The sequence below is a fragment of the Notolabrus celidotus genome, chromosome 7 (assembly GCF_009762535.1).
Source record: "Notolabrus celidotus isolate fNotCel1 chromosome 7, fNotCel1.pri, whole genome shotgun sequence".
NCBI lineage: Eukaryota > Metazoa > Chordata > Actinopteri > Labriformes > Labridae > Notolabrus > Notolabrus celidotus.
In genome coordinates this window covers 19,118,135-19,139,131 of record NC_048278.1, presented here as the reverse complement: position 1 = coordinate 19,139,131, position 20,997 = coordinate 19,118,135, and the positions used below count along the sequence as shown (strand labels likewise).

General features: G+C 41.5%; 1 protein-coding gene across 1 annotated transcript in view; it reads right to left on the bottom strand.

The window, feature by feature from the left end:
- The window catches only part of pax5 (paired box 5), a 59,797-nt gene that overhangs the window by 8,985 nt on the left and 29,815 nt on the right, over window positions 1–20,997 (bottom strand). Inside the window, exons 6-10 of the mRNA XM_034687314.1 lie at window positions 20,160–20,344; window positions 11,924–12,056; window positions 6,183–6,284; window positions 2,286–2,372; window positions 512–598 (exon numbers count right to left, since the gene is read on the bottom strand). Coding sequence (XP_034543205.1) covers window positions 512–598; window positions 2,286–2,372; window positions 6,183–6,284; window positions 11,924–12,056; window positions 20,160–20,344 — 594 coding nt within the window. The remainder of the gene's footprint in view (window positions 1–511; window positions 599–2,285; window positions 2,373–6,182; window positions 6,285–11,923; window positions 12,057–20,159; window positions 20,345–20,997) is intronic.

The following is a 20,997-nucleotide window of genomic DNA, read 5'->3' as shown; positions in this document are numbered from 1 at the left end:
CACGCAGAAACCCACACCCACACACCTTGATACACAGAGAAAAACCCACACCCACACACACACCCACACACACCTGTTTCTGTCTCTTCCATCAATCAGCCCAGCTGTGTGTTGACAGGTTATGTCTGTCCACAGTCCAGGTAATCTCAGGAGGCTCTTTGGGGAAGTGAGGCATTAAGCCAGTCTGACAAACTATTTAGTCTCAGCCAGGACTTCAGACGCCCTCTCTCCCCCTCTTTGCCCTTTTTAAAAAAACTCCTCTTTCTTTCATTTGTCACCTTTACTCACATCTTTCCCCACAGTTCCTCCCAACCATCAATCTTAAACCTTTCAGTGGCTCCTGTCCTTATATTACGTGTCTGCGTTATCATGCAAAAGTTCCTTTTTTTAACCGCTGTGCTCTATGATCTATCATTAAACCTTATTCTATACAATTACATGAATCCTTACATATACTCTTCACTTTTCCACCATCATCTTTTTCTCTCTTTCTTTTTTCTTCTTCACCTACCTTGCATCTGTCCTGCCTGGCTGGTGAAGAGACTGGAGGAGCAGCCGATTTCCGTTCCCAGGAGAGACCCATAATCCTGCTGAAACACTGGGGACAGAGGAGGGGTAGAGGGACAAAAAGGAAAGTTGAAGTAAGGAGATGAGAGGACCGGAATAGCTAGGGGCACAAAATTGACCTTTCCCACCTATTGACCTTTAAAGAGTCAATCATTGACCTTCTCACCTTTACACTTGCTGCCTAAAATGGCTCTCTAGATAATGACTTTGACTCTGACTGTTGATTAAGCTCAGGGTTCATCGACTACGTGAAATTATTTTTCTTCTCTCATCTTCAAGTGAATTTGATTAATTCTGTTGTTACTCTGAAGGTGTTACTTGTAGCTATACTGATGCACTGTCAATAGTGAGGTTATGAATCCTGTATAGCTTCATCTTTAGTTAACGATTCTGCTTAACAATGCCGGACCTGATTTGAATATTGAACATTTTCTAGCTTTTAAATGAACAGGAATTGAAGTCTTGGCTGGAAGTCTTATACTGCTAACTGCCAGCTACAGCCATTTACAGAGTAAAACACAGACACATTGGTAGTCTCAGTGATGTCACCTATTGGTTAATGAAAAGGAATTTGAAGCCAAACGATGGAAAAATTGGAAATGCTGACTCAACCTGACTTACAGTCAGCCTAGGAACAGACAATGAGGTGGGGGTGAGTCAGGCTTTAAGCATCCTAGCAAAGAACCAGACCAGTCAATCAACTCAGTAAGGCCCCTAATTATGCAAATGTGACTCTTAGCTTTATTGTCTTTAAAAGTAATGAGTTATAATAATAGAATCACAACTTACACTCAGTGACCTGAGGCTGCTGCTTGGCTACTTGGCTACAGTTTAACAGTCAGAAAAGGTTTATTAAAGTAAATTATGAATTATGAATTAATAAAATGAACAGAACCCTTTTGCTTTTGGACAATATAATTACCTGGAAATCAGGGTATTTTACTCAGCTGATGCAAAATGCAAATAAATCCAATTACACACTGAGCAAGCTAACTACCTAATTTGAAAGATTAACAGCAATGGCTCCATATCCTAAGATATACTGAAGGAAACACATTACAATTTAAATATAATGTTTCGACTTTCATAACATCTCATAAAGCAGGAGACATGTTTGTTTTTGGTGCTTGATTCTGATGTCCATCTACTGATTGACAAGGCAAGCATTTTTTATTTTCAAAGTCAGAATTAGATAGCTGTGAGGTCAACTTCAATTTCAAAAGAATAACAATAAATAAAACAAATCCCGAAATGCAACACTGTTCTCTCTCTCTCTCTCTCTCTCTCTCTCTCTCTCTCTCTCTCTCTCTCTCTCTCTCTCTCTCTCTCTCTCTCTCTCTCTCTCTCTCTCTCTCTCTCTCTCTCTCTCTCTTGCTCTCGCTCTCGCTCTTGCTCTCGCTCTGTCTGTGTTTGTCTGTCTGTGTCTGTTCCATTTCCTTCAAATCCATTCACACCTTAAATTGCTGGTCTTCAGAAAAAAATCCCTCCACAGAAACATTAGTATGTCTATGATGTATTGAACTGTACGCTGAAATACAGAAAGAAATGTAATGTAATGCAGTAAAAAAAATGAACAGTGGAGCATGAAAGATAGAGGGTATTACAAGAGTGTATTAGAAAGGCTGGAACCGGGATGTGAGGTGGAATGAAATGAAATTCATTGATACAATTATTGATCCATAAGCAGGGCTGGGTAGAGAGATATGGGGCACACCTACCTAATAAACTGGGGTTAGGAAATCTCCACGATTCGTTGTACGTGGAATACTGGGGATGGGAATAAGGACTTCCGGAAAAATCTCCCCCTGAAAGAGAACACAAACAAGAAACAGAGCAGGGTTAGATGCAGTTGAAGACAGAGTAAATGTTGCATGTTTTTAGGTTGTATCTTTTCCTGGATTTTTCATCTGTATGTATGTGAGATACAAACCAACCAGCTAACAAGAAAATCAGATCATTGACAATTTGCAAATATAAACCAACTCCATAAATACATGATTGATTATAGAATTATGCATCTTTTTGAAGTGCTCCTACAAGAATATTCAGACTAATAAACCAGGAAGGATCCCATGGTTGTAATTAAAACTTTTAATAAGATGCAGCAATGTTTTTACTAAACAGTGTTTTGCTCTAAAATGTTATTTGCTGCATCTCATTAAAAAGCTTTTAAGTAAACTGTATGCTCTTAAATTTCAAATACTCTAAAAAACAAACTTAAACATATGTATGTGGCTGGCATGGGCAAACTAGGATAATGTTTAGGCTGGGAGTTTAACTCCATCCCAGGCCACCCTGTCTACATGAACCACTCATTATGTAGGCTAAATGTGTCTAAAGTCCTACAGTATCTATGCACTTTCATTCGCTCTATTGCACTCGTTACTTCTATGATTTAATTCTCCCTCAAAGAGATGTGCTAACTATGTAGCCTACAGGCCTTTTTGTCACAATGTAATTATCACAGCTACTAAACTGGCCATGCAGGGTACATGTAGACTAACATTGTCCCTAACTGGTGCACATGTCACTTAATTTATCACATTCACTGCACTGCAGTGCAAAGGTCTTCTTCCTTCTACTTCTCTCCCTCTCTTTCTCTCTGCTGCACCATTACTTTTCTTTTTTTTCTCATTTCACCTGGCAGTAACGTCGTCTTGTGTCAGTTGAGAAGCAGCAAGTACACTGTTGTGAGATGGTACATGTGTCAACAGGAACACTATGACAACATATTTTGTAGACAGTGGACACTACGAAAACTCGCTGAGCACAATAAACCAACTATAAGAGTCATACTTAAATATGATGATGCATGCATTCAGAGAGGCCTATTCACTCATTCTTGCTGTTTGCATTGATTGCTCCCAGCAAATAGACCTGCAGGCCACCTGAAAATGTCCCGGTGCTCCCAACTTACAATCTATGCATGGTGACTGGTCTCACTAGAAAAGTTACAACAAAAAAATGTTCATCTAAATGCATATACATTTTAAAAAAAAATCCTATTGTGTCTGTGCAAACTATCAGAGGCGTGTCTAGGGCTTGATCTGGGGTGGCCAGGGACCCAAAAGTCTGTTAGGCCGCCGAAAAAAAACAGCACTTTATCCTAAACTATGATTGGCTCTGCCCAGTCATAGGTGGATCTTAAGAGTAAAACAGGTAACCAGGCCTATTGTAACACTCCGCAAGTAGCTGTTGTTACTATTCAAGGTCAACTGCTTCTTTTGTTGGTGGTTTTTACTGTGAATTTTAGCGCAACATTATTTTTTTTGAGCTGTTCAAGAATCATGCACGGAAGATGTACATGTTACCACACTTTTGAGACAATAAAAAAAAAAAACCCCATTGGAATGCTGCAAGTGCCTGATCCCCTAATGTTAAAAGTTGGAGGTAGATTTGACCACCAGAAACAAAATAGGTTGATTAAAGGCTATTTGGTCATTTGTGTTAACACAATAACTTATGCCCTCCGAGCATCAGTCAATGCTCAAATTGGGCCATCAGAGCAAAAAAAAAGTCTGGACACACTCCTGGAAATTATTGCTGTTATAGGTGGCAGATGTTACAGCACTTCAGAGTAGTAACAGTCGTGTCCACATTTCATGAAACTATGATGCTTTGAGGTTTAAAAGGCAATGTCAAAATAGTAATGTTTTAATGTTGTTTTGAGGATTTCTTCAGGTTTCTTTCTCAAACTAAGTTTTAACCTTCATTTTATTTCCAGCAAAATGGTTAGCAGAGTGGTTGAGAGTGGCTGAACTGGAGATCTAAGCAAGACTGCAGTGGTCCTCCCATACAGCACATGATAGCAAAGCTTTTCTCCCTCATTTACTACCTACTATCTGGGGTCTACTCTTCCTCTTGTCTCACCCTCCCACTCTTCCCTTAACCCCCTTTCCTCTCTATTTTTCTCTCTCGTCTTCAGACTACAGCCCGGCCGTCACCCTTCACATCAAAACAACATTCTTCCCTATTTCTTCTCCTCTCGCTCTCTTTTTCCCACTCTTTTGCTCTTTCTCTCTCTTCTCCTGAACCTTCTACTCCTCCCGGGGGATCCCTCTCCCATAGCTGACAGTCACAGACCCTGATGCACCCCTCTCCCTCCTTCCCTCCTCCATCCCTCCTCTCTCCCCTCTCGTTCTGTCGGTTCTGCCTCACTGCTCCTCTACACCCCCTCTGAGTGTCAGCCCCCCTGCTGCAGAGAGAGAAGAAGAAGAACTGCAGAAGAGAGTTGCTTGCTTAATGAAGGTATGATATTAGACAGAGCGGACAAAAAGGAGGATAATTTGCCTGAGAAGTGCTGAGATAAAACATGGTGTAGCTGGAGGAGCAAAGTTAGGAGATTATCTTCTGCAGTCAGCAAGTCAGAGAACTCATAGAATAATTTAGATGTTGAGACTGTGTGTCTGTTTGTGCGTATTTGGATGTACAACCCAAGTTTTCTTCCTCACACTACCCTCTGTGCAAGAATGTGCGTGTGTGTTTATCTGTGTCTGTCAGGTGGGGTCGGGATGCGGTCTCCATGGCATCCCTGGGTGCGAACATCCTCCCCTTGTCATCACTGCGGTGACGGCAACGTGTCAGGTTGTTTAGGAGACGGGGGGAGGGAGGGCGCAAGGGTCTCCCTTGTGTAGCTCAGTGTCAAGGTCGTGCACACACACACTGTCAAAAACAAACACACAAAGGCACGCAAACAATAACATGCCAACACGCACACACACACACACAAATATGCTGTCAAACCTGAGGACAGGACGGGATAAGTGCAAGGGGACAGGGCGACAGGGTTACCCATCTTTAGACGTGCTGTTCCTACATGTCCACTGAGGGTTCGTGTGTTTGTCTATGCTGTGTGTATCACAGACGGAATGATCGAGAATACACAGTGAGAAAACTTGTAAACAACATCGACTTTGTTTTATTGCTGCTGTTGCTTTTGTGATTCTGCTTTTATTTCCTGGCAGTAAACTTCACATTGACCACGACCACCGCTGCAAGACCACAAAAAGAGAGAGAGAGGGAAGAAGAGGATGGCGGTCAAGGATTGAAACACAAAAGCGGCGTCGAAGGCGGAGTGGAAGGGAATGAATGAATTAGTCGTGGGTCACTGGTGATTCTCATTAAAAACAAATTACTAATGTTGAGGAGGGACAGCTGTGCTACTGTGGCTGCTTTCTAATGATACACAGAGAGGCACACACACACACACACACATTCATATATGTTAAGACACACACAACCTCGCACACACACTACCCCCTGGGAGCACTGTCAGCCATACAGACAAGAAGGAGGAAGTGGCAGAGCTGAGTACACCCGCTGAACACATATAGACACACACCTACACACAGGACACACAAGAGTTAATCGGGACTTCAAACAGATATGTAGATACAGTTACAAATCAGCAGAGAGCAGAGGTGGAACTGTAAAGTACGATGGGACTGTTTGGACTAAAAATTGGCACACACATTTTTTTTTAAACAGGTGTGTGGGTATGTGCCTGTGTGTGTGTGTGTGTGTGTGTGTGTGTGTGTGTGTGTGTGTGTGTGTGTGTGTGTGTGTGTGTGTGTGTGTGTGCGTGTGTGTGCATGTGTGTGAGTGTGTGTACTCACCAGGTACCATGCCAGTGAGGGAGGGGGTGGAGTAGCTGCCCTGTCCAGTGGGGGGAACATGTGGAGGGTAGCCTGGCAGAGTGGTGCTGGCTAGGTCTCGACCTGTAATCATACAAACAGACAAACACAAATACCTTAAAACCAATCCTTTTATATCAAACAGTGTTAACAAAGTAGTCATCTCTATGTTTATACCCTGTAGCTTGGTCCTGCGTGATGCTTAAAAATTAGCCTTTTGACTGTTATTTTCCTCTTCTGTATCTGCTCAGGACCAATCGATTGTGTCTTTAGAGGTCTATTTGTGTTTAACAATCAGTCCATAACCAAAACGTTTGCCATTCTATCACTGAATTGACTATTAAATTATTCATGTTTAGGGTGAGGTTTTGCTTTAAAAAAATATGTAACAATTAGTCTTTCAAAATGTTGCTGCTTTACTTTTGTGTTTTTCTTCATCAGCTTATCCAAATATTAGCTTACTCAAAAACTAAAGTTTTGCATCATAGGATGAAGGTGATTTGGGTCTCAGTCTGATCTGAATTCTGTTTCTAAAGACTAGGGTTCTTCTTCAATGTGCTGTTTCAAAATGTCACCTTTCAACTTTGAACAAAAAGTGTTATTTTGGCAGAGCTGTAATATTTGTGCAGCAACAAAACAATTTAAGGTAGGTGTCAAGATTTCGGTTTTGTTGTCAAGTAAACTTGTAACTAACATATTTTAACTCATATATACAGTATATATATGGAGATCACAATGACCTAGTCTATATCTCTAAACGATATGTATGTATCAAGATACAATACGATATTTGATTGCAATTATACAATGTGCTGAAAATGAACTAAATAGCATTTCACTGTTAAAGTGCTGCAAAGATATCTGCACCTCTTACAGGCTCTTAACTAAAAACAAATCCATGCAGGAGCACATGTAGGATGTCCCTCCTTTGTTCCCTTCCGCCTTGTTTTCCATCAGCTGACATATATTAATTTACCAACTCCCCCTCCTCTCTTTACCATCGTCGCCCCCTCCTCCCTCCTCTCTGTCTGTCAGTGGTTGGATTGGATATATAACTGCATTAGACTACATGACAGTGTGTCGGCCCAAATCATTTCTCTGTGTTTGCACGCAGTAGACATTGGGAGTGCGTGGAGAGGGAGCCCTCCATTCATCATCATCATTTACACACTCTCTCTCACACACACACACACACACACACACACACATGCACACACAACCACACATACCCATACGTTGACACCCTCCTCTTCCCCTCCTGCACACACACATTTATCATCATCATAAACGGCTCAGATGCTAACACCATCAATCCTATTCACTTCCCCTCCACTTAACCACCACTAACCAACTGAGAGGAGGAGGAGGGTGAGGAGGACAAGATGGGGACAGTGAAGAGAACAAAAAAACAAAAAAAACAAGAAGAAAGAAAAGAAGAGACAACACAGAATATTGAAGATATAGTGTAGAAATTGAGACACAAGTGGAGAAGCACAGCAGTAGTGGTGGAAGTACTTCTTTACTTGAGTTATAGCACAACTGTCATTAACAAATTCTTCATTACATTTAAAATTCTAACATTTGAATTTATATTAAACCAATGTGCATAATTATAATACAAGAAATTAATTTAAGTATCAAATAAAAGTATTGGTTCTATTAAATATAACCTTTTAATATGTACTTACCACTGTATCACCACTATAAATGCACATGTACGTAGTATTAAAGTCATTCCAGGTTAAGCTAACTTTGGCTTCCTTATTTAGGGCTGTGGAGTTTAATCTACACTAAGTATTAAGAGTCACAGTGATAACCTTAGTGATTACACAGAATAGTAATATTAATACAACAAAGAATAAGTTAGCTGTGCTGATTTATAAGCCATAATAATTTTATTGATGGTACCCATAGCAAAAAAAACACTTTTGTTTATTTGTTGCTTATTTTGATCTTGTGGGAGGATATGTAGAAATATAATTTAGTGCTCCTAAGGGACCTTTATATCCGATCTTTGTCTGCCTTCATTCTCTAATATTTCTTGTTGCTGCTGAACTTGTTCAGACTGAGATTTGATCCCAAGACGTTCTGTTAGGTCAGCAGTGCTAACCAGTTCGCTACAGGCCCCAAAAGCTGTCAGTGAAAATACTGTAATAAATAGACGTAACAGGAGAGACTGTCCAACGTTTTTCACAAAGTCTTTCTACGGCAGGGCCTAAGACATCCTAACCAGATGATTTACACTGTTCAAAACCTTAGTTTACTCTGTTAGTTTGTTAACAGGTGCTAGTTGGAGCTAAACACAGCCTGAGGTGCAGCTAAGGCTGGAGGGAAAGTTGTTGGATTGGAAGTATTTTCATAGTTGAAGCAGTGGTTCTCAGTGGCTGGTTCAGCAGCCTGCCATCAATTATTTATTTTGATTCTTGTATTATCATGGACATCATTCTCTATTACATCATTAAAAAAAATGTCATTGAATGCCAAATAACAGATTTGATTTTTAAGAGACAGTTGAAACATCACTATCATTAGTTTCCCAGGGAGCTAAAAAGCCATGTGAATTGAAATTATATTCATGAGCACTAAACAAATGCAGTGGTTGGACATTTGACATTCAAACATTAATTAGGTATCACAAAAAGCAGCCAATCAGAGATGCCCTGCATGAAGCTGTTTCAACAACTGACTGTTTATTAAGTCCTTGGTCCCAATTAATACAAAAGGAGTCTAACAAAGACAAAACTTCAGACATTTGTTGCATGGATGCTTTTTGGCGTCACGCAAACAAACGGCATCCTCACTGGCAGTTTTAACTGGTGCTTCAAGACAAAACAAAAAATGTGTTCCTTTCTCTTCAGAGTTAAAACTACAAGGTCATGGGATTGCCAAACCTCTTGAAAATCATCGATAGTCAACATTTTGAGGGGGAAGAACAAGAAAGGTGGAGACATTTCAATCAAGCCACAAATGACAGCCTGGATGGTTTTAATGGTTTAAGCTACCAAGCTGATAGCTACAGGAAAAGTTAGAGATAACCAAAACCATTAGGATATATACTCTGAAGATCAAGAATTATTTAGCCATAATGCCCATAATACTTCAGCTGAGACCACATGAGTGGATAAACCAACTGACATCGCCATGCAGATAGGAAAAGTGTCTGTTGTTATGTCTTACTAGCCCAAACACTACTGGTAATCTAATATCAAGAAATCTGGTAAAAGTTGAGCTTTAAAGGAGAAAAAAACAAGGGAAAGAAGATGAGAGAAGCAGTGGACCTGATATGAGGAAGGGGAAAAAGTAAAGAAAAAACATGTGGCTACAAATCAACTGAGGCTCCAACATCTCTTCCTCTCATATTTCTGACCTCTTCGTTTAATATCTGCCTCTTCACCTCCCTCCATGCTTATGTTTCTTTCTCATAGCTCTCTTCTCTCCTCCATGCAGCCCTCTCTGTCCCTCTCCGCCTCCCCTCTCCTGTCTCAGTGTAGTAAAGTTTTTCTCGGTGTTTGACGCGACAGCGAGGCATTAGTGCAGACGGGCTACTCATCCGCTCAGGGTCAGTGCACAGGGCACGGAGGAGAGGGAGGGAGGAGAGGAGAGATGGACTCTCTACAGCCCAACTTAGAGGGGGCAGACAGGGCCAGATCCTCAGAGGTGTGCGAGTGTGTTTCTGTGTCTGTGCATGCAGTGTATTTGTGTTTATGCATGCCAGTTGTGTTGACGTATCTGCTTTCCACAGCTTTGCCGTAGAGGTCAACAGCAAGTACAAGTCTCCTCCATGCTCACTGGCAGCAGCAGATGAACACGCTTCCTCTGGCTCTCTTTCTCTTTTATCCTAACTCCTCCATATAAAACAGCTATCAGAGCAACAAATGTCAGACAGAGAGGGATTCCACCATGTACAGTGCGTCCCTTTGGACTACAGTAGGTGAAGATCAGGGAAAAATGAAAATGCCCTACAGACTTGGAAATGCCTCAGAAAGGAAAATTGAATGTTTAAATGTTGCTTGTGTCCGGAATATAAACCCTTTAAAGATGCAATAACATTGCGTCAAACACACAGACATCTGATCCCCTAGAGGGAGCTCTATTCTGAAGGAAAAGACAGGCAAAGAAATGCATGCATAATATTCAGAACGTGTGTGCGTGAATATGAATGTGTGTGTTTGCATGCATAAGCAGAAATGGAAATTTTATCTCTCTCTTTTTCTCTCCTTCTCTGTCTCTATCTCTCTCTTTCTCTCTCTCCTGACTCGAGCAGGTTATATTCCTCAGTAGACTGAAAAAAAGAGCCCCTTCCCAGATATCCCAAAATCCCAGCTCTATGATTCCCCTCATTACAGATGGGAACGTGGTAGCCTTGTCCAAGTGCTCCCTGGTCTGCTCTTAATTAACCGCTGCCTCTCCGGGAGCCCTCAAATGGAGACGGAGGAGGAAACGAGGCTCTTACGTTTCCTCTCTTCATCCACCTTTCTTCTCCTCCTCTGCTCTGGGCTGCTCCCTCTCCTGAGATCTGAAGCACTGAGCTCTTTAAACAGGATCACTTAGGATCTGTGTAGCTTGCCTCACTGCTGAGGTAAAGTTAAAAGGCATTTGGCTGTGTCACTGTGTGTTGAATACCAATCACTTTTTTTTTTTACAGTACTAAGGACAGACCTGTGCTGTAGTCATGATTTTCAGAGGATTCAGTAGGTAGTTTTAAGAAAGTGAGACTAAGCCAAACGGAAGAAAATCACCTTAATGTCATACAAAGTCCAGAGCAGTCCAAAAACAGTCCAAATTAAACAATAATAGGTCAAAACTATAAGATAAGTCATGAATAGGAGTCCAAATAATTACATAAAATGCATAATTATGGGATAATATCATTAAAATATTTGACTTTTTATGTGTTTATAACTCCCACTTTTTGTCATCTCATTAATATGAAGTACATATATCATAATTTCAACCTTTTATTGCATGATTTTGAAATTTTCTTCTTTTAATTATAACACAATTTCTCATAAATCTGACCTTTTCTTGGCAGAATTGGGCTTCCATGACAGAATAATAGATCATATTTTCCTTTAGTCAACTCTGTATTTGCATGTATTCAATACTAATTTAATGATATTATGCAAAATGAACACTTTCATTGAAATTTATATATATATATAGATAGATTAGATATATTCAAATGCACGTGAACAGTAAAATTATGCACCCTAAAAGAGATAAATTGACTTCGATGTCATAAAAATACAATATCAAAACATTTTCAATTTATTTGTGTAGTTAAAGCTCCCGCGAGGACTTAGTAGTTAGTTATTAAACAGATTCAAGTCACTACTGATGCCTTTTTATGGCCTGTTAAAGCAAACAAGCCATCAAGGTGAAGATTGTGTATTGATATTCAGTTGTTATTAATGTCTGGAGCTGCTGCCATTTCCTGCTGATCGTGCCTTTTTTTCTATTTCCCAAGGTAAAGACTATTAACAAGTGATACAGTTCACTCTTAAAATACAGCTGGATAAGATTTTTGATTAAAAAACACTGTTTGCACATGTACAGGTCATAACAACAAAGCTATAAGGATATAAAGAAACAGCTTTTTCCAGGGGCGGCCAAAACTCCTCACAGGAGCTTTAATGTGTGTGCCCACTTTTTGGACTCAAATAAGGTATCAAAAGGTATTTTTCAGAGCGAGAGTCAAGGTGAGTGTTGGATGTCTTTCTTACCTGGAACAAGTGAATAGGACTGTGGACCGGACACGCTAGCTCCTAACTCTGCCCCTGAACCAGGATTGGCCAAACTGTTCTTCATCTCATCCAGTCCACCAGCTAGTGAGGCCATGGCTGAGTAGTCTGACGTCTGAGTCGAGGCAGGAAGTGAAGAGAGAGTAAATAGAGAGGGGGGGGGGGGGGGAGAAATCATGTCATTTTCTGTTAGATAGAACATGAATATAGTTGAAGGCTGGATGTTGATTACAGCTGTGATCAATCCAACATGCTACCTCATAGCAAAGAGCAATCAAGCTTTAGTGAGAGAACACACACACACACACACACACACACACACACACACACACACACACACACACACACACACACACACACAGCACACACAAGTACAGGAACCTACAGTGGAGAGTTTATTGATCTGTTTACAAAGACAGGGATTTACTGTACAACCAAGCCCAACAGTCTATAACCACAGGATCAGCCTGCTCTTTCTCTTTATCTCTCTCATCCTCACACACACACATGTACACACCCAAAAACACATCATACACCTTCCTTCACACATACACACCCTGTGGCATCATATAGACCACAGCTAACACAAAGCCTCTTGTCTCCCCAGGTACCGACAACAATAAGAACTGTGATCATCTCAACACGCGTACACACAATCTCCCACTGCTCTGAACACACATACACACATACTCACACACAAACACACTCACAAAACACTTTCAATCTCAAGTGAAAAACATATAGAAAGGGGGTGTTTGCAGTGACAAAGCAATATCTGGTTGTTAGCGTTTTCTGGGCTAAATCTGATGGCAATCTGCAGGAACCTTCTGAAAGGCTCAGCTACAGTGCAACTGAAAATGTTTCACAAAGACATAGAGGTCATAATTTAAAGGTGAATCATATTTAGATGTCTGCATATGCAAATATTTTATTTTTGTTTTTATACAAATTACAATTTAAAAAATGCAGCTAAAGCAGAAATCTATGAGTAATTCAGCTTAATGAAATGAATGGTCGCATTTTTGGAATACAAGTTAAGTGCTAAGTATGACTTGCTTTTGGTGGCACATCTCCACATGGTTATTTCCAGTTGCCAGAAACACTTCTTGTGTTACATATCAGAAAATAAAACAACATCAGAAAACACTTGGCTGTTCTTTAAAAAAAAACATTAATTAATTAATTAATAGGATAAAAATATGACTTATTTTTTTCCAAATAAACACGATGAGCTTTGGGGCAGCCAAGATTGAGTAGACAACTTTTAGAAGCTATCTCCCTTAAAACCTGGTGAAGTGCACTCTCTCCTCAAATGCAGACAGATAGATGGATAATGGAAACAGGCCCCTCACCTTCGACTGACCCCGACACAGAGCCATGACCCATCCATCCTCATCTCTAAAGCACATCTGTCTGTGTGCAAGTGTGTCTGTAGAGATGGCGGTGACGATGATGACCACCTAGATATAGATTAACTACCGTTTTCGGGGTTGCTTCTCTCATGACGAATGAATGATCTGTCTACTGCTGACTGTGTGTGAGAGCTTTTATGTTTTTGTAAATTTTAAAGCATTTTTTAAATGCTGAATATGTTGAAACAGAGCAGTAATTTTTGCCTTTACACTAGAAATTTAGTTTTTTGCTACTTAATTATAAAACAGAAATCAATTTACTCATTTAAAGTCTTTTATATTCAACAAAGAGCACCTTGTTTGTGCAAAAACAGAGCCAAAAAAAACCTCTCACTTTTCTGGACAAATTGAATCCCCACTCTTCCTGTGTTACTGCTAACCCGTATAACTCTGTGTATGGGTGTGTGTGTGTGTGTGTGTGTGTGTGTGTGTGTGTGTGTGTGTGTGTGTGTGTGTGTGTGTGTGTGTGTGTGTGTGTGTGTGTGTGTGTGTGTACACTAATGACAGCAATCAGAATTTCCTTTAGGTGATGAGGTGAGAGTTTCCCAATGACCCTTTTAATACCTCTGCATCTCTGTGTGTGTGTGTGTGTGTGTGTGTGTGTGTGTGTGTGTGTGTGTGTCAGTGTAAGTGTAGGTGTGTCAGTGTAAGTGTAGGTGTGTGTTTGTGCTCACTGACCTCTTAAACACCCCTGTGCTCGTCAACACACAACACAACCACTGGACTGTGACCTGCCAAATAAGAGCTTACCCTGTACAGTACACTCACACACACACACACACAAACACACACACACACACACACACACACACACACACACACACACACACACACACACACACACACACACACACACACACTTCTCTTTACACTTCAGACACATTTTGAAGCCCTCTTTTCTCTCTTAACGCCCCCCCACCCACTCACCCACTCCCCCTTCACACATCACACCTGTAGTTTTTTTCCACCCAATCAAACGCACTCTTCCTGCAGCCCCTCCTCCCTCTCTTGGCTTATTCTAATGGTGTCTAATGTGTCCATGTTTCCATGTAGATGGGGGCCAGGCAGCAGCGGCGGCAGAGAAGACGGGGTCTGCTGTGGTAATTGGCCATGATGAAGTTTGGCCAGTGGGGTGACAGGCCCGCTAAGGAAGATGGATCATTCTCATTCGGCCCCGTAAATGTTGTCAATTCCAGCGCTCATAAGGCGCCATCAGCCCTCATCAAAGTGGGGGGACGCAGCTGCCTTGGAAGGGTTGGGGTTTGGGGGGTGGAGGAGGTGGTTGTGGAGGTGGTGGTGGTGGTGATGGGGGAGTTATGCACAGGGCAGGATGGAGGGTTAAAAGAAAAGATGGAATGGAAAGCTGACCTGGGGCAGGAAGTTACAGACAGACAGAGCTGTACTGTAGTTACAAAGGAGGGAGGAGATGAAGATGACAAACAGAAATGGTTGTATGCAAGACATGAGGAAATGAATGGTGAGGGATCTAAAGCAAGAGAAGAAAAAATATGGAGGAACCAAGCGACAACCTCCATGTTGAAAAGTAACACCAATGCGGAGATGCAAAAACTGCAGTTCCTTGAGTGTCCACTTGAGGCTGGCTGCAAAAGCCAATGAATGAGCCCTGTTGGGGCTCATATGAAACGCACATTTTTACAACAGAATTAAACAAGTTCAAAGCTTGGTACAACATTTTGGGGGTCTATATAGTTTATTTATTAATTTTTGACAACTGTATAACATCTGTTTTGATCATATTGAGGCCAAGAGTTATGCAAAATGAAGCATAATCAGGCGCATGGCTGATTTGACTGACAAGAGGGTACATTGTAGCTGTTTGCCAGGTGGCTAGGCTTTGGCCTCAACTCCCATCTTCGCCTGTTAACCCTTAAAGAATGGATTTTCCAAAACTAAATATATTGAGTGCCTTGATAAGACACAAACAACCTATGGTAATCCTTGTTTTGTTACACAGTTTTGAACACATAAATAACAAGTAAATTTGGTTGACTTTCACCCACTCCCTCCCTTACACACGGCAGGTTGGACCACTGACTCACATTTGTGAAGGTAATGGTTTGGTCCAAATTTAACATCAATAACAGATGAGCCTTAATCGGCCTTCTGACATACACACACACACACCCACATACACACACCCACACACAGACCAGCTCCAATGGCTTGCCCCATTTGCATAATAGTATTTCCCCTTTTCTCCATTCCACAAATAGCTCTGGGTTTCTCCATCCGTCTCTCTCCCTCTCTCCACATTGTCTTGTGTACTCCTGATGGAAAAAGGCTTCACTATAAACAAATACAATTCCCTCAGAGGCCCACAAACCGAGACAGGGATTGCGGGGAAGGAATTCATCTGCGCTCAAACTGAGCGTGGCAGCAGTGGGGAGGATATTTATTTCCTGACGGGCCAGATAGACCTCAACTCTGGGAGAGACTGCAGAAGTTCATGAATTTTGAATGAAAAATTGGGCTCAGTTTTCAAATCTATGAATTAAAAAGTGATTTGGTGGTTATCAATTATGTTTTTGTTTTGAGTACAAAGTAGTAATTAAACAGTTCTTGTAGACCGGTCTGTTTTCTTTTGACCTTGAAATGTTTCAACTACAAACTCATAAAATACAGAGTCAGACCAAATGAACCTCTTTGGACTCAGCCATGTCACAGATGGAAAAGGCTGATCCTGGTCATATTTCATATTTTTTCTTTCTGTCAATAAAACTGCTGATAAAATTAAAACCAAATACACAATTATCCCATAAACAAGGAGTAACAAAATATCTAAGAGATTTTAGAGGCAGCTCATCAAAGTCCATGAAGGGGTGACAAAAGCAGACACTAATTCTTCCAGAAAGGTTCACAAATTTAAGCAAAGATAGACCTCTGCAGCTGAAAATTTAAGCAAAACTAGTCCAAGTTTTATTGAACTTGCTAATATCCTACAATAATTATATTTTTAGGGTAATGTAGGAAGGCAGTTAAGGCATTTTTGTAAACATTAAAAATGTGCAATGGTCTGAATCAGCTAACCTGCCAGTATTAAATGAACTGATGGTAGTCATGGTTATTTGAAATGTTGAGTGTTGGACACTGGAACACATGGCATACAAGATCAATTTGTATTCTGTTGAACTAGAGCTTCATAGATGTGGGAAATAGCTAACTAGCAGCCTTCGTTATGTCATGCATTTTGTTGGAAAGACAGAGGTCACAACCAAACTCCTCTTTGTGAATCAGTGTGGAAATGTAGGATTAACTCAGACAGGCTTTGGCAGTTAGGATCTATTAAGAGAAAGACTACAGCTTGATTTACATCTCTATGCTGAAGCTACACATTAGCTACAGCCGGACTGTGTCCTCTACATTGTATCCATAGGATTTACCCATTTCATTGGGTCTTATCATGGAATTAGTTCACAAAAAGAAATGGATAAAACAGTATGAGCGTATCCTTGAATATTCTACTATGATACAGAAATAATTGAATGTTAAAATGTATTGTAAGGAAGCTGTATCTACATGATCAAGTCGGGGTCCTTCCTCACTCTTCAAAACATTTTTCTACTTATTTCTGGAGTTTATTGGACGTATAGAATGACAAGGTTTTTCCTTTTTTGTTTATACAACCCCGTGTAGCCAGATTGTTGAGTGCTGGAGTGGGCATTTGGACCCAGGGCAGCATGGATGGGTGAGGGCTCCATCAGCCCTGCTGATTTATCACCTGGGTAATAGGAAGTGATTGAAGGGAAATTCAAATGAACTCTCTCTGACAGGCACACATGCAGACACACATTTGAGCACGCACACACAAATTAATAGTGGGACTTAATGGACTACAGGGAGAGAGGGAACAAGAGCAGGAGAGGGAGATGAGATAAAAGGATGACTTGTTAGTGTGGGGAGATAAAGAAAAGGTCTGAGACAAACAGGATAGAAGAGTAACAACTAGTGACAGATAAAATAAGATTTGCTTGTGAGGAACGTGAGCAATTTTACTTTTTTTTTATCTGTTCCTGTGAGAAAGAAAGAAGAAATAATGAATGAGGCTCGTCTTTCACTGCCAGAAAGCTAAAAGATAATGAGAAGCTTGAAATAACTGCTGAAATTATGGTATATTAGTATACCATTGTAATACACTATTGGTAGCTGAAATTGAGCCACTTGCATCTTTGCTCACAAGCTATCATTACTCTCTTTCTCTCAAAAATACGCACAATTTTTAATTTGATGTCACACTGTGTCAAAGGCGTGCACCGACACACACACGCACGCACGCACGCACGCACGCACGCACGCACGCACGCGCACACGCACACGCACACACACACACACACACACACACACACACACAGAGGCTGAGGAAGAGGCACCACAGCCAACAGCAGGTCCAATGCTTCATTTAGGAAAGTCAGCCACAACGCAACGTGACCTTCCTTGACCATAACCCCACCAGCCTGACCTTATGCACACACACAAACACACAGACATACAAAGACACCTCAGCCCACATACCAAAGAGGCTGAGCTGTAGCTGTCAGTGTGTCAACGTTAAGGGTATGACTGTCAATCATTCCCTCTGGGAAATGCACGCTGGAAAAGAGGGGGGTGGTCGACTAGACAGGACGAGAGCGGAGGTAGAGGGACAGATAGTGATGTAGATTTGTGTGTGCTCCAGTTTGACCCTGGGGCGACCCACAGTCTAAAGCCCCTATCCAGAGACCCCAGCGGCTTGACCGGGCTCAGAGAGGACACTGACCTATGAATCATGCGTATTATAGTCTTGAGTCGTAGTCTATAGAGCTACTAGAGCCAATCCCTGTCGACCTCTCGCCCTGTGCCACTCCACTCGCCATGTCGGTCAGCGGGAAGAGAAAGAGCTAAAAAGCCAAACTTTGCCCTAAAGGTCTAAGGCTGTAGCCTGCATGTAACTCCATATAATTCTACTCCTCCTGTGTGTGTTTATCCTCCTGCCCTTGGCACTCACTGAATAAATACAGCCGATGTTAGCATTATCTTAAAGGTTATGGAAACCAAAGTGTCATTTTGAGATTCTAGCAAAATATTTCCTTAATTTGGACAGGAGGGCTGCAAATTAGAGGTTACTGAAGAAGAGAATACAAATGCTAGCTTATTGTTGTTTTGTTATTCAGTGTAGTACTTACACCTGTCCATTCCACTCAGAATTACATTAACTTTCTGCAGGAAAAGGGCGCGAGGTCAATTTAGATGCAGCATCAAGACACACAGACAGACTTGTTTTTCCATCTTCTTTCTCTCACATGCAAACACCACTCACTTATGCAGCACATTCCCCAAGATGCATCGGCAAACGCACGGCTCTATTGCTGTCCCTGAGCAGCAGGAAGTGAGGTCATAATGAGAGCAGGGTCAATATGCTCATTAACCCCTGCAGTGTATCTAGATTATAGAAACATCAATAGGCCAGGCCTGACTGGGTCTCTGCTGCAGACATCACAACATCCATCAGAGCTCAGAAACTCACAGCAGACTGTTGGACTGACAGGGATACACAGCTTGATGCTAACACTTTCAGATCACACAGTATGACAGAGCAGAAATATGTAAGTAGTAAGAATGTGATGATTGTACAAAACAAAATTTGGAATTGGATATCAATTAGGCAATTGGGCTAACTTTTTAAGATTGACATGGCATGGCAAGGCATAGCAGGCAGGACAGGCTTTTAGCTAAAAGCAGAGACAAGCATTTCTTCAAACAGCAGAAACACAAGAGAAAGCTACCCTTCGTCATGATCTGTAATGGGTGTTGTCTTACTGAGGTTTCTTTTGCACCTTCAACTAACAAGAGTTTCTTTAATGATTCAATATACACATAACAACACGTTTGCAGATAAAAACAGTAGATACCACTGAGAAACATACCTCCCCCGTCTAATTTGCCGTCTCCAAGGGTACATTTGCCCTCCTGGATACATTATCCTAAAGTATATCATAAAGTCTATCAATGTAGTTTTGGTAGATTCCCTTTTCTATTTTTCTTCATGTAGAGCTTTCAGGTGATGTAATCAGAATGTATTTGGCAAATGTAACCAATGATTGAGCCGAACAATTCACAAAAGCCAAACAAGATTTTGCACCATTGCCTGACTCACACGGTACCATTGTTTAGATGTTGTCGTGGAATGTCAACTAACACTGTAAGAGTTAATCTTTATGGCATACAATGAAAATTATATGACCACAATGTACAGTCCATTTGTCAAGCACAACCTGAGTGCTCACACTGTCCGTGTCATATTGGAACAGATTGGGATAAAGTTTGATGATAAATACTGAGGGGGTATGCTGTCGGCTGACCAGAATTACCTACATGCCAGAAATGTATCCAACCAGTCAGGCACAGCTGATCAGGGCTGCCAAACGTTGCACAATCAAGCTGAAATTCAGCCCAACTTCTAATTCAGCTGTGCAACTCCAAAGGACAGAATTGGCTTCAATTCACACAGTGTATACCTGGTCTAAGCCAAAACAAGTTATTATGAGATAAGCATCTACAAATTCAAAAGCTCTCGTAAAGGAATGGTTGGAAATGCAGGAATGGTTCCACCCTTATAAAGATCTAAGTGGCCTCAGTGGTGATACTCTATGTGACGCCTAAAACAGCCAATCACAGTTCAATTCACAAAGGCTCTCCTAGCATTTCACTCCGCCTTCACAATTCATGACAGCCCCCTACAATCTCATTGACCCTTGACCTGTCCCCACACTCAGCCTGAGCCCAAAGCCTGCACAGTGCCACGCCCTTACCTTGCCAGAGTCAGGGCTCACATAGAGGTCAGAGCTGGATTGGATTGGACAGGATGGCTGTCTGTCAAACAGACGGTCCAATACCTCGATCTGCTGCGGCGAGAACAGTTCCCCTCTCATCTGCTTCCTGAGGAAGTCCCGCCCACTGTGGCCATGCCCGTTGGCCAGTGGCGACTCCTGCAAACCTGCATGAAAAAGACAGGAGAAAAGTGTAAGTGCGATGCGTATGACACAGGAAAAAACACAGGGAAAGATGACGAAGAAGAAAAGAAGAGAGGAATGAAGGCATCAGTTAATGAAACAAATCACTGTTCAAACTTTTCTCTCCAAATCTGCCTCAAAGTGTGGACTCAAATGAACCCTGCTGAGCTGATTTAAGACTCAGTGACTTCATAGATTGTGGAGACTGAGAAAATGCTACACAAATGCAATCCATTACCAAGCATACGCTGTCTCTCCTTTTTGATCTCTCAAAAGTACACTACCTCTCATATTTTCACACTCCTCCGTCCCTCTTGTCATTACACCCATACACACACAGACACACAAATATATATATGGCTGTGGTATCAGTATTAGACTGTGAGCTCTCGTATCCTGCAGTTATTGCAAGGCTGAGGGACTGAACGAGACAATTATAAGAACTCTGAAGAGTCACGGCCCACAAATGATTAGAAAGAGAGAACTAGAGAGAAAGATAAAGAGAAAAAGGGGATGAGGGTGAAAATCCCCCGCTATAGAGCCAATTCATCGCACCGTACCGTTCCTGAGAGCCTATTTTAGCGCTGGGGGTCACTGTGTGTTTGGTGTGTGTGTGGAGTGTGGCTGTGGGGGTGCG